Source organism: Sinocyclocheilus grahami, unplaced genomic scaffold, assembly GCF_001515645.1.
Source record: "Sinocyclocheilus grahami isolate Dianchi unplaced genomic scaffold, SAMN03320097.WGS_v1.1 scaffold358.1, whole genome shotgun sequence".
NCBI classification, from domain to species: Eukaryota; Metazoa; Chordata; class Actinopteri; order Cypriniformes; family Cyprinidae; genus Sinocyclocheilus; species Sinocyclocheilus grahami.
This window is the reverse complement of record NW_015505537.1, coordinates 1,319,851-1,335,283: the sequence shown is the minus strand read 5'-3', so window position 1 is coordinate 1,335,283 and position 15,433 is coordinate 1,319,851. Positions and strand designations below refer to the sequence as shown.

The 15,433-nt window shown below is 36.0% G+C and overlaps 1 protein-coding gene across 1 annotated transcript in view; it reads right to left on the bottom strand.

The window, feature by feature from the left end:
- LOC107548937 (galanin receptor type 1-like) overlaps nt 1-8,676 on the bottom strand; it is a 44,547-nt gene extending 35,871 nt beyond the window's left edge. Inside the window, exons 1-2 of the mRNA XM_016229808.1 lie at nt 8,020-8,676; nt 3,100-3,165 (exon numbers count right to left, since the gene is read on the bottom strand). Of these exons, the coding sequence (XP_016085294.1) occupies nt 3,100-3,165; nt 8,020-8,676 (723 nt within the window). The remainder of the gene's footprint in view (nt 1-3,099; nt 3,166-8,019) is intronic.
- Between the last annotated feature and the right edge of the window lie 6,757 nt (nt 8,677-15,433).

The window sequence follows — 15,433 nt, the reverse complement described above, 5'->3', positions numbered from 1 at the left end:
AAACTATGAGCTATCTACAACAGTAAAAGAACCAAAACCCCAGAAGAAATTGAGCAAATAAATATAACAAACAATAGGGTAAAAAAATGACAAAGTATTTCCATGTCTTCAACCTTATTTTATGTAGGCTACGGAAATAAAGTTTTCTTTCTCCCGTTCTTTCTCATAGACGCACACACACGCACTCGCGCACACATGCAGAGATGCGACCAGAAACTTGTTGTCAGAGCTGCCCCGCGAATTTATCAATAAAATAGTTTAGCAGCTGAAAAGCTACATGAGATTTCTCAGTAGCGAGGTTCTTGAAGCAGTTTAACTTAAAGATTCGCTATTAGTAGACGCTGCGGTTGAACACTGCTGAGAGATGCACAGACGCAGGTATTTGCACGCGCTTAATCTCTCTCTCTCTCTCTCTCTCTTTTTAAGTGTGTTAGACTGCATTAATAACTGTGTTAGCCTGCATTATCTACAACAGTAAAAGAACCAAAACCCCAGAAGAAATTGAGCAAATAAATATAACAAACAATAGGGTAAAAAAATGACAAAGTATTTCCATGTCTTCAACCTTATTTTATGTAGGCTACGGAAATAAAGTTTTCTTTCTCCCGTTCTTTCTCATAGACGCACACACACGCACTCGCGCACACATGCAGAGATGCGACCAGAAACTTGTTGTCAGAGCTGCCCCGCGAATTTATCAATAAAATAGTTTAGCAGCTGAAAAGCTACATGAGATTTCTCAGTAGCGAGGTTCTTGAAGCAGTTTAACTTAAAGATTCGCTATTAGTAGACGCTGCGGTTGAACACTGCTGAGAGATGCACAGACGCAGGTATTTGCACGCGCTTAATCTCTCTCTCTCTCTCTCTCTCTTTTTAAGTGTGTTAGACTGCATTAATAACTGTGTTAGCCTGCATATCAATGGCTCAAGCCTCTGTTATTAGCTCTAAAATGACGTTTTGAAATTTGCAATGGAAGGTTTATGAGGTGCGTAAAAAATTTGTTCAACACACAAGATTTCAGGACGGAAACATGACAAATGTCTTGAAATAAATCATCTTAACAATGTCTTGATGTGTGGTTGTGACTCCAGGTCGTTAAAATTATTAGAGAGATAATGCACTCCTCAAGTGGTTATGTGGCCATGATGCTGTGCCTATTAATGGAATGGTCTTTCTCAGTTCTTCGTTTTGTTTTCATCAGCATGGGTTTGAAAATCATATTTTACTGGTTCAGATTCATGTCATACAGAATTCTCTATGAATATTCATAAAGCTGGAATACTGCTGCGCTTTGCAACGATATATCCTACAACTTGTGGTGAGAAGCAGCAGCAGTCATCCAGAAGTGAGCAGAGAAAAAGGTACTCCTCTCAGAAAACGTACAAATAAAGATCATTTTAGATGTTTATTTACTATTTGAAGCATTGGGATCACTAGAAGAGGGCTTAATGAACTCATTTTTGTGAAAAACCTCTAATTCGACCAAAACCAACATTTTTCACTTCTTTTGCCTGCAGCACAATGTTAGATTGTGTGCATTCCAACTCATTTTGCCAGCACGGGTCACATATGTCACCGCAGTCTGAGGACAGCAGCACCAGGCCAGCAGTCTCAGACTGGTGTTGGGGTGAGGCTTATAGCATCATTAAGGGTAGGTTTGGTGGTTGGATTGGGCATTCATTAGGGTAGAGCTTATAGTCAGGGCCGGATTTACGCATAGGCATTCAAGGCACGTGCCTATGCTCGCTCGTCCAGGGGGGCACAAACACAATGAAGAGATATATAATATTTTTGTTAAACTATGAGCTATCTACAACAGTAAAAGAACCAAAACCCCAGAAGAAATTGAGCAAATAAATATAACAAACAATAGGGTAAAAAAATGACAAAGTATTTCCATGTCTTCAACCTTATTTTATGTAGGCTACGGAAATAAAGTTTTCTTTCTCCCGTTCTTTCTCATAGACGCACACACACGCACTCGCGCACACATGCAGAGATGCGACCAGAAACTTGTTGTCAGAGCTGCCCCGCGAATTTATCAATAAAATAGTTTAGCAGCTGAAAAGCTACATGAGATTTCTCAGTAGCGAGGTTCTTGAAGCAGTTTAACTTAAAGATTCGCTATTAGTAGACGCTGCGGTTGAACACTGCTGAGAGATGCACAGACGCAGGTATTTGCACGCGCTTAATCTCTCTCTCTCTCTCTCTCTCTTTTTAAGTGTGTTAGACTGCATTAATAACTGTGTTAGCCTGCATATCAATGGCTCAAGCCTCTGTTATTAGCTCTAAAATGACGTTTTGAAATTTGCAATGGAAGGTTTATGAGGTGCGTAAAAAATTTGTTCAACACACAAGATTTCAGGACGGAAACATGACAAATGTCTTGAAATAAATCATCTTAACAATGTCTTGATGTGTGGTTGTGACTCCAGGTCGTTAAAATTATTAGAGAGATAATGCACTCCTCAAGTGGTTATGTGGCCATGATGCTGTGCCTATTAATGGAATGGTCTTTCTCAGTTCTCAAACAAATTAAGAACTACATTCGATTTTTATTGATTGAACGCAAACACTTATTGTGATAGAAAACACTGTAATGGTTTCCACTGATTAAGAAATATTTTAGTTTGCTTGGGTGGTAGCTAATGTTAGGCCTATTATATTAATAGGGAAGGGGCGCAAAAAAATTTTTTTGCCTATGTCACGAAAAGAGGTAAATCCGGCCCCGTTTATAGTTATATTAAAGTGTAGGCTTAGTGGTTGGGGCGGGATACGCGCTCATCAGCACCTCCCTAACGTCTGGTCTAACACTGCTGGCCTGGTGCTGCTGTCCTCAGACTGCTGTGATGTGTGGTTCTGCAGTTAGATATATCTTGTGAAAAGTGCCAGCATGGTTTGGTATTTTTTTATCCATGCAATAAAATCCATTTAGATTTTTAAGCATGGTTAAAGGTAATTTCACTCCAGCATGCCATCACATCTGGTAAAATCATACAAAATCTAGTTTTACAGAAAATACTATGAATAAAGTCACCAAAACAAGAAAAACAACACACACATATATATATATATTTTAAAATAAATCTATTATCTTACCTTTCGCTTTGACCGTTCAGACTTCTTGGACATATTTTTCATTTTTTTATGAAGATGATACAATACCTGAAAATCAAAGAAAATGACACATTAATGCCTAAATGTGTATTCCATTACTCATCCACCATTAAACAAGAGGTTACATTAAGTGAAATATCCCTTTAATGTTAATAAAACAATACACAAAGAGCAAAATCACTCACTGCTCTTGACCGAAGAACTTTAATACAGTTGCTTTGATACAAAATAATGTATAATTTATACAGTGAAGTGTATGTAGTGTTTTATTTGTTCAATTTCTTGAATGCTAGTGCTATACACATACTTTAGCTGAAAAATAAAGCACTATTTGTTTTATTTGTATATTATGTGTGTTTTTAATGTGTATCTTTGTTCTTATTTTTTTAATAACAATAACAATAAAATAATGTATAAAATTATTATCTTCGCCCATTTTGGCCTAAATGTCTGCCATTCTTTTTACTTGATATTTTGTTACCTTGTAAAGCTTTGTTTTTAAAATAGGGAAATTAGTTTGAATGTACTTCTCAGACAACTTGCAAAATAGTAAAAACCAACATGACAAAGAATCTTGAAAATCATAAAGTGATTTTTCTGAAAAAAAAATTGTGATATGATATCTTTGCCATATCACCCACCCCTAGGTTACATATTAAATACAATAGGGATGAAAGAAGCAATGAGTGATGGCAAAGTGTGGCTAGAGTTTTGTTTTGATTTATAATCATAAAAAATGATGAAAAAGTATTTTTCTTCTAAATAAGTGTTGTAGTACAACCAGCAGGAGAACACTGATGTGTGAAATGAATTTGGTGGCAGTGTGTTACAGTGAAGTTATTGAATATTTTTCATTAAGAAATCATAAAAAATATGCAAAAGCCTTTTTTCTTAAAAACTATTATTAAAATGTATTATAATGTGTTGTATTATAACCTGCAGGATAACGTTTTTGCACTTTGCAGACAGTGCCTTCGGACTTGTCTCAGCGCCTGTGCATATAGGTCAATGTATTTTGTCCAGTGCTAAGGAAGGCTTGTTTTGAACCAGCATAAAGTTGGTGTTGGACTCTTTATTCGTAAATTTAGGGACCGTCTCTAAAGTTACATACGACATTGGTATACACATTTCTTCAATAGCATTTGAAGAGAATGAATTACAGTCATAAAACCAACTAAAGTAAAGTGTTCACCTAGGTGTCACTTAAGTAAATTTTTCAAGTATCTGTACTTTACTGGAGTAGTTTTATTTTGAGTAACTTTTACTTTTACTTCACTACATTCCAAAGCATAAGTACTTTTTACTTAACTACATTTCATAAAACTTATCGTTACTCCTTATAATGGCCTAGCCTATATCACGTGCGCCGAACTGCAAGAAGCAAGAAAAGCAAGAACGAACTGATTCTTTTCAATGAACTCGTTAAATCGGTTCGCAAATCGCACCAAACGATTCATTCACGAATTAGAATGATCCGATAGCAGCTGTTCTCGAGTCGACAGCTCACTGATTCAAATGAACCGTTTAGTGCGAGTCTCCAGTGAACCGAATTCACAAGTAAGAACCGAGATCTTGTGAGCGCGCGCTCGTCTGATGCTGTTAATTATTGTAACTGAAAATCATATTTAGGGCAAAGCTGTCAGTTGTTTGTGAACTAAATCTGCTGTATCCACCTTTTTCTTGTCGTAAAAATGGGCGCGGCCATTTGGAAAATATATGGGTATGGCTTCCGGTTTCATCTGCGTCCACTCCGTCCAGCTATTTTTAGCTGAGCAAAACAGTTCGTTTTGCTGCTTGATATTGAAAGTTGGTGTGTCTTATCATATTATTTTAATGTATTATCTGAAATTATGAACACACTGGTTTGTAGTGCAAACAGTTTTACCGTTTACTGCACGTTGTTATTCTCCTCGTTATTTACCTATAGCGGCTAATGAACCGGAAGTCTCACCCATAGGCTTACTTCCGCGTTGAAGAAAAAGGTGGATAGGGTGATCTGTTTAAGCCCACTGAAATGCTTGAATGCAGACACATTAACATCAGAGTCTCTATGTTTTAGGTAAAAAAACATTAAAATAACACAGATTAAATAAAATAACTCATGCATGTTCATCTTCCCCGCTGCTGTAACGTTAGCAGTTTCACTAAAATGCTATGCATTTAGCCCTATGTGACGTCTGTTTTTATATTGTTTGTCAGCACACATAGCCTAAGTTACTATGTATCTGGATCAACTAGCCGAGTAGACAAATAGAAATGTTTATTCATAACCATGCTGAAAATAAGTCAATGTTAGCGGATGCTAACTGTCTAGCTAACGAGCTTGCTGGTGCTAAATTGAGGTAATTTTTCAAAAAGTAAATCCAAATATTTTTATTCAACTACCTAGATAGATTACTTCTGAGGGAAAAAGAAAGGATGTGATGGTCAGAACATGGTAACTACAGTAATTATCAAAGTGGGAAGTGATGCCCTCTGGGGGCATTTGGCCAGGGGTGTTTTTACACCACAGACAAGGTTTGAGAAGAAAAAAATCATTATGAAAATCTAATTATATTTTCCTTATTATATTCATTATTTCCTTATTGGTTATTTTGGGAAAATCCCAGGTATTTTGAGCAGTAGGATTATAAAAAAAAAAAAAAAAACTAATATAAAATTAAATGATAAAAGTAGCCTATATAAAACTGTAAAATAAACATTCGTCTATCGGTACTTTTTACTTAAGTACATAAAAAATCAAGTACTTTTGTACTTTCACTCGAGTAAAATTGAAAACAGTACTTTTTCTGGAGTAATATTTTATTATACGGATCTGTACTTTTACTCAAGTACTTGATTTGTGTACTTCGTCCACCACTGGCCATAATACACGCCTTTGTAGATTTTTTATATTTGTTCAAATTAACTGTCAAATTAAATGCATCTCATAATCTTGTACTGCAGTTAAAGTACTGATCAACTGCATATTATTATTCTTTAGTTTGGGTTAAACAAATCAATTTTGCTTGGTTGGAACAGCAGCTACGCTAATTATGTCTCTATTTGTTTCTCTGGTTTTGCCACGGGATTGACGTAACTAGGATTTACACAAGCGTCAGTCTGGATCCAGAACACCTGAGAAGAGATGATGCAAGCCCTCAGAGGACCTCAGATGAGGCCAACCCGGAAACCACATACAGAACTACCACATTTTGCTATAAGTTTGATTGCATCATATAATAATTGCTGTTAATAGTGTTCATCGTCTGTTTGATTACGTCTTTAATTGATTTTTCCGTACATTTCTGCCATATCTTCCCTGGCTTACAGTCACCAATGATAAGCTACCACTAAATATTGTAGAAACTTAATTTGCTGTAAAGTTGCTTTGCAATGATTTGTATCGTGAAAAGCACTGTACAAATAAACTTGAATTGAATGGAATTGAATTGAATCAAATAATCTGCAAAATTGCTATTTCCCTACTGTAATTGGGCTCATACACAAAACATGCCACAATTTAAAGCTCAATAACATTTTAAGAGAATAACTTACAGACATAAAACCAACTGTAATGTGTTCATCTAGGTGTCAGCTATAATGCACACCTTTTAGATTTGTGATATTTATTAAAATAAGCTATAAAATCATTTGTAAACGCAAATTGGCATAGGATGAATGATTTATTTATTAATATTTTATTATTTATTGATTAATTCTCTCAAATGATCAGTTATGCTATAGCATATCTAACAGTTCTGTAGGAGGTATATTATATACATTAATTGTTTTATCCATCTGACTGTAATTCATTCTCTTCAAATGCTATTGAATTTAGAAACGTGTATACCAATGTTATATGTAGGGTGGATTAGTGTAATGTGGGACACTGACTAATGTGGGACACCTAAGCTTCAGTGCATTTATCTCTTCTTTTACAACGTCAAAGTGAACGTGATTGGTGTTAAATTCAAGCAGGTGTGTCAAGGTATTGAAATCACTTGACTTTCTGGAAATTATGTCATAAATGTGGCTATGAAAATCATCGAACAGGAAGTAGGCCTACCTCTTGTGAAGTTCACTAAAAGTTCAGTGACGTAGGATTTAGACAAAATTAAAATGTTCTAAATTGTTATCAAATTATATTTATGATGTATTTGTACATCAAATTTTGCAGTAATATTGTTAAAATCTATTAAGAATATTTCCTATTTGAAGATGTTTTGAGTAATGTGGGACAGTCAAATATACTATGTTATTCAATTGATAAAATGTGCATTAAGAGAGTTAAATGCCATACATGTATTTTTTGTAATAATCACTGAAATAATCACATTTTGTTGTTTTGCAGCCTGAAATGAATACGGACACAGTTTTTGTTTTATCCAGCTGTATTTACAATTATCAATACGCTACAAAACAGTACAAATACTGTTTTGCTAGAAGCAAACCGAGGAGCAGGCTTTAATTGATTATGATGAGTCTTACAAGATTACTAAATGCTCAGTGACGTTTCTGTGAGCTTTAGGCGACTTTGCCCAAAATCTCCGAATCCAGACGGGACGAATTTAACTCTCCGTGTGGGCGCATGGCCACCTGTTGTATCCTTGACGTGCTAGGATAACTTAAATAAAACACGAATGCTCTCTAAAAGTCCGAGTGCTATGACCACAGTTATTTTGATCACAGTGGATTATTACACTCATTGCGATAATCATGTGGACACGAGGAAGCCTACGCTGCTAGTCATTTTGGAGTAAACAAACATGCGCCAAAAGAGCTTGCATTTTAAAAGCTCATAAAAACCTTCTCATCCTCACATTTTCACTTTAAACGATGAATCGGCAGGTACAAAATTAGACGAATTGTACTCTGCATATAAATGTTCTACAAGTAGCTTGCCTTAATGTCGATGCTTACCTTGGCATAACAGCATGTGATCAAAACCAGCGGTAACAGATACCCTGTCACAAGAATGGTCACTTTATAAGTGTGCTTGGCCACCCTTTCGGTCCAAACCTCCCAGCAGAACGTGCTATTGGGAGCCTTGGGGTGATTCATCAAAATTTGGTGCTGCGCAACCGGGACTGCAAAGATGAAGGAAAGCATCCAAATGACACAGACGCCAATGAGCGCATTCCTCCGGTTACGAATACACGGGGACTTTTTGGAGAGCACCACGGCAATGTACCTGTCCACCGACATGGCCACGAGCGTGAAAATGCTCACCAGCATGCTGACCATGACAAAATAGTGCACAAATTTGCAAAGAAAAGCCCCGAAGATCCACTCGGGGAGTGAGTATATGGTGGCCTGAAACGGGACGCAAAACAGGAGGAAAGATAAATCTGCTATACTGAGATTTAGGATGAAAATGTTAGTTGTACTTCTCGAGCGCCTCGACTTTATTTTCCCAATGACAATCATCACTAGAGTGTTTCCAATGATTCCCAAGAAAAAAATACATCCAAATATGACGGGCACAATCACTACCTCCGGACCGAAAGTGTCGGTCGTGTGGTTCGTGTCCATATGCTCCTCTGTCCAAATTTCCGTTTCGTTTCGGGATAACCCCATGTTTAGCCTACAAGGATTCAATAAGTCCGATCGAAACAAAACACATAAATCCGTTCAGAAGCACAGAACAATCATTCCCCAGTTTGGCTTCTCATTTTCTTAAGTTAGCGCGCGCTGACAAATCTTTGGCTCATCTGTGAAGTTCTCCGGTAGGCTGAGAAATGCAAACGCACATCGTACTACACTGGCGCGTATTCTTTCCCGGCAAGAAGCTGGAACACTGACTCACGCTCAATGCGTACATTTTCCGCCCGCAAGCGCTTAAAACGGCCCGGTGATTTGGTCATGATCGGTTCAGTGTTATAACAGTAGAGCTCCTCGGAAGTTTAATTAGCCTAATAAATATCTTTACTTGTCATAAAGATGACTATGTCGTTGGGTCAAAGAGCACAAACATGTTTGTATTTGTCATTATAAACTTGGCTTCATCTAGAAAAACGTCTGAGGAACTTTACACTTGTTCTCACATTATCTTAAGGTGTCACGATACCGATAACCTACAGTACGACGCGCAGACTCAGTGACTCGCTTGTTTGTAGGCTGCGTTTATTCAGCTATACTGCTGAAGTACACAACTCACAAAACAATTTTTTTTCATAAGTATATACTTTTCATGTATTACTAGAGCTCTCATAATCCAGTTCTTTATAAGAACCTGCTAACACAAGCAGCATTCCACCCACACAAATAACCTTAATAAAATGATGCAAGAGTGTTCAGTGAACTCAATAAAAGAAGAATATCCCTAAACAGTTTCCTGCATTTTATAACAGCTATTACTGTGACATGTTAAATTGTTATTGTTATGCAAAATGCTAGTTAGCTTGAGATTTTAAAGCAACACAGAGAGAGCATGGAGAAGTTGCAACTACAGTAAGAGCAGGGATTTCCTATAGTCTCGCATGGAATTTTGTCTAAAGCTATAAAGTCTGTTTCATATTTGAGCTTATTCTGGAACTGTCTACATTAACAGTAAGGCTGCATGCAGACAGGCTTTGAGCCATTAGAATTACTTTGGACCCCACAGCAAACCTTTTAAAAGTTTGTGTTCTTTGAGTTTAGCCATGAGGTCAAGCCGTGATATTTAGTTGCTTTGTTGGTTAAATGTAATTTCGCTATGTAAATTTGCAGGTTAGAGATCAAACAAAATCTTCACATACACTTTCGTTTTCAGCCCGTATTCATTCGTATGTGTATGAATCAAATTGTGTGACCACAGTGCGAGAAACTGACTCACCAACAACAGTGGCCTGCTATGAATACAGTGATGTGTATGGTAGTAATATGGAAAGGGGGTGGATATTTTAATACTTTCTGTTTTGGCCTCCAAAAGTCACAGAGCTGAGAATGACTTCACCTGTAATTCCATCATGACCTGCAGACAAATTATTTTGAGACATTTAATAGATTCCAGTGCTTTTAATGTCTGCAGCATCAATGGTCTTCAGGCCATTTAATTCTCCAGCTTCCTTACAGCAACTGAGAGTACAGTAGCCTAAATTATGTCCAATGACAGCAACATCAAGCTTATAGGTACCACTCTTTCTGGAATTCAACATAAGGTCAGGAGAATTTTGCTCAACCTTCAACATTCATCTCTTTCATTCAGTCTTTCAGTTTTAATTCCGTAAATATCACAAAGCTGGTTCAAATAGAGTGACAATCTAATTTTCAATTTTCAAAGACTGTCAGGAGGCCTTGGGTAAGGCAAGCAATTTTCCAATTATTGCACTGTGCTCTGCTCTGCTAAGCTTGGTAAGAGCACTGTCATAATTGCTCAAATACTTTTATAATATAATATTTAACTCGCATTAAAAGTACTTAAACCTTATTCCAATAATAAACAATAATATAATTCATTTTTAACTTCACTGTATTGTGAGCTTTTTAGATTCCGGTAGGATGTGTGAAATCCTAATTATTGTATACATTGGCTTGAGTTAGGTAAATGTGAAGGGACAAAAAAAAATAAAAATAAAGAAGTAAATGTGCTAATGGAATATAATAAATAAATATAATATTAAAATAAATAAATAATGAAAAATAAGACCTGATGTCAAAAGACTGAATGCAGAAAACGTTTTCACTTTAAGCAAAACCATAAAGGTTAGGTGAAGGTAACAGACTTTTGTCTAAAGACAAAATAATAGATTCATCCATGAATTGATGCCTCATAATAAGTGCAAAAGCAACATGGCAATGAATATTAAACTTACTCAAGTTCAATATATAGAAAATTGGAAAAGATGTGGGAGGATCATTCAAAAAAATGACCCTCAATGAATGCTGGTGCTATGACATAATATAGTAAGTAGGCTACTCTTTCAGACTTTTAGCTGTAGGCCTGCGAGCTGCTCTTTTCTATACAATAAAAGTGGATACTGATTTTGAGTGTCAAGCTCCAACACTAACAAAAACACCACAGACATATATAAAGTAAAAGAAAAGCTGTCAACAAAAACACAGCAGGCATAAGAACACCTTCAGTACTATTTAAAAAGCACAGCAGGCTGCACCTTGTGAAGTTGTTGAGAGAATGTGGAAGAGAGTGTGCAGAGCTGCAATCTGTGCACAGGTGATGCATTGTCACTGTAAAAATGAAAAATCTAATTGTTAATCAGGTCCTCCAATTTAATTAATTATTGAAATAATATTTAAATAACTGTTTCCCCCCACTAGTTTAATTCATCTAGTCTCTTTTTATTTGCAGGTTCGGTATAGTGGGAAAGCCAAAAGCAAACATAGATAATTATACTCAGTCTTTAAATTCTTGATCATAATGAAAAACAGCCCAGTTAGTAGTGAAGCCCTGAGTGCTGAGTGCTCCCAAACCTCCCACCACCAGCACAACCCTTTCCCGTTTGACTCTAGTCATCTCCAATAAGAGATACATCTGGGATCCACTCCAGTGCATTCCTAATAAAACTTTCAGTGAGGTTTCAGCAATCCAAAGTTTTGACTGTATATATTAAAATTAATTACAATTTTGGGGATGCATTAGGGTGCAATGTTTTTCTAGCCTATACAAATTAACTCAGAGCAAAACAGACTGAAGAATAAAATGCATAAATAAGAGAAATGCAACACCTGAGTGAAATATGGTAAATGTAATTGTAAATTATCTATTTGCTAGATAATAGCACTGGAAGTAATTAACCTTGAAATTGCTTTGTACAATTAGTGTTTTCTGTTCTTACTAATGAATGACAACGTTTTACATTTTTCAATGTAAAAACCCAATGAAATGTCACTCAGCTAGTTTTATGATTCTGTAGTATTTCTAAAATTTTATAATGAGTTTTAAATATCACTGACCAAATGTGCATACTGAATGCTTGAGGCTATCAAATCTCTTTCAGAAACATTCATGTTGCATTGAAGTTTAAAATTGAGTGGTGAAATAGTTGATTCAGAATCTGTTTCTGGGATATAAATGTTAACTGATCGTATTTAGCAAATTGTTTTCTTGTTATTAATTATAAGTTTCCACATGTAATATGAGTTCAGCTGTAAAGAGCAGATTTGAGTGTTACTGCTGCGGTTTTTCCATCAATATCTGCAGTATTGTCTTCAGCCAATGTGATTTATTCTAATCTTTTCCCAAAAAGATAAACCAAAGCTGAAGAAACCCTGTGTGTGTTTCCCCATCCGTTACATATATATATTGAAAACAGTGGTTGTTGAAAGTTTGCAACCTTGTTCTGGCACTGTGTTCTTCTCACCAGACAATATGTGGCAGAATTCCCATAAAAGAGACAAGGGAAGAGTCAAATCCGACTGTGATGGTTGTGATGTTTTTTTCAGAACTGGACCATGATCTTACTGGTTTACAAGATTGCTCACTTGTGGCCTTCTTTTTCCATTGTGTTAGTGTTTTATGTGCTGTGGTAAAGGATGGTTATGGTGGTCCCAAGGAACTTGAGTGACTCAATCATTCCTGCAGCTGTTACACCTATTTCCAAGAAGAGGTTAGTTCATTTTCAAGAGGCAGAAAGAGCAACCCTGAGGCACTCCAGTGCTCACAGTTATGGGGCTTGACAGGTTGTAGCCCAGGTGTTTGTGATCCACTGGCACAAAGATGGTGTTATATTTACTTCTGTCAGAGCTAAAGTTCACAAACAGCATGTAGTTCAGGTGTAACAGAGAGAGAGGCCCATGTTCACGGCATCTTCTAGAGGCTAGTTATGGAAGCAAAATCTCAAAAAACACACTTTGCCTGTAATGTCTGGCCTTAAAGTATAGGAGTACCAAGTACACATGTATATGTTCTTTCTTACAATACTGATGTTAAACATGTTTTTTTTAGGAATGAGCGCTAACATGTAACATCTAAAAACCCCTCCCACACATTCCACAATAGTAACATTTATAAATTTTGCAGTCCAATTCAAATGCACTATTTTGCAAATCACCTCAAATCTTGCAATACAACTGAAACACAACATCTTTCTCACTTAATGCAATCCCTTGGATTCAAAGCCATGATGTTGCTGTGGTTAACACAATGCTCTACTGTTTGAGCTACAGGAACACACTTACAGCTGCTAAATAAATACATTCATAAATCTGAAGCAACTTAGAAGTGCTTGAACTGCTCTGTCTGGTTTCATTATTGATATTATGCTCAAAACTAAGTGCTGAATCCAGGTAAAAACAAACAAGAAATCAGAGACTTTAAGAACAAGCAGAACAAAATCTTACCATTTTGTCACCTTTTCAGGCCCTGCAGCTTTCCTCATGTTTTGTCTTTTGAGAAGTATGTGGATATCGTCCTCTTTGATATGAGTGAGGAATGAAGTGGAAATGAGAAGTATAAGTGAGGTGGTAGTGTGGAAAAGTGAGATTTCAATCCAATCTGTCTGATCCAATCTGTTTGATACAGTAGCTATAGCCAGAATCATGCAGAAATTTTGTAACGCTTTGTAACGTCCCTGTTTCGTCCCTCATCTGCCCTTTCCATTACAACACTTGAAAAATCCAGTCGCCCATGCGTGGGCTTTTATCATCAGACCTGACCAGTGTTGGGGAGTAACTAGTTACATGTAACTACATTACGTAATTTAATTACAAAATAAATGTAACTGTAATCTGTTACAGTTACTGAGAAAAAAATGTGTAATTAAATTACAGTTACTTATGAAAATGTTAATGATTACAAAGGGAGTTACATCTGAATATTTTCACACATATACATATTTAAAATATGAGACACCGATGATTCAGGAGGTGAGGACACAGAATAGGACACATGCTTATTCGATAACTGTTTTATTTCCTATTTTGGTTTATTTATATGATTTAAAAAATGTTTTTAAGATTAACAGTTTTTTTCCCAAGGCATTGTTAGATGCCAGTGTTTCCTGTCATAACTATGCAAATATTTGATTTCAAAAACAGTATCATATCTTATGATTTTACATCTGTATTTAACCTCAAAAAGATCTCAAAGTAAAAAGAGCTGCTAAAGTCCGATTTTGAGGTGGTTGTGCTTTACAATTAAATTATTATAGGCCTAATCTTAATCCAAGTGAAGGATTCTGAAAGTCTGACAGTAATCAGTGTTGAGTACCACTGTAACGTTAACCCTGCCTGCTTTAAATGTTTCAAAATAATACAAAATTGAAAACAATAGAAATTTAGAAAAGTAATCAAAAAGTAATCAAGTGAAATCAGTTACATTACTTTAATAAAGTAACTGAAACAGTTACATTACATATTACATTTTAAATAGGGTAACTTGTAATCTGTAACCTATTACATTTCCAAAGTAACCTTCCCAACACTGGACCTGACACCTTGCAACTCCGACAAAGAGTTGACAAAATTAAACTAAAATATAAACCCATATTGGATTTTAAAGGGTAGCATTCCTTAAAACATCTTAAATCATAGATGTGATAATAGAATACACAATGCAAAAGAATGCAAAATGTTTTGCAGATTTATATTATTATTATTTTTTTTACTATAGTATAAGAGATTTGAATACATTGTAAAATGAAGTTAATGTTAAATTAATCATTTTCATTTCTGGAAAAAGGAAATAGGAGTAACTTCTGTAATTAAAAATGTCATCAAATCAGGAGTCTGTTTTCGGCATTTAAACATCAAAATCAGGATATCCTTCAATAATATAGTTGAACATATAGGCTACAATTAGGTTTATGCACTCCCCATGCATGAAGAAAATAAGGTTGCATCCCAGGAGCTCTACAACAATGTTATAGAGTGATGAATGCAGCCAAGGAAAGCACGAAGACAAGAAAGGGGAAAATAACACAGGTACGACAAATAAATTTATTATTTTCATTTACATATTAAACTGTTGGTAAGCCGACAAGAAAAGTGATTTAGGAAAATTATTATTTTAGTTATTGCATTTAAGACTGCTATACCATGTGCAGCTCAAAAAAAATAGTAATGTAGCCTATTAAGAATGAGAATGTGACGTAACGCCGCGTTGAGTTCTGGGAAACGGCTTTGTTTATCCGCCATATTTGCAGGATAGCGCTGCCGTTCCGCTATTGAGTTTAGGGCAGTATTTGATTGTTTGTCGTGATTGTGAAAAATGTCACCGGTGTATGTCATTCATACTGCATCGATAATTGCAATAGTAACTCAGATCATCGTTCTGAGAGAAAACTGGACAATGCTATATGTTTTTTCGTCTTTTCTATGTGTAAAAACACCAAGGGAAGGAGGTCGCGGAGAATACGCCGAATAGTAAATCTGTTAATGTCACTGATTAAACCCACTG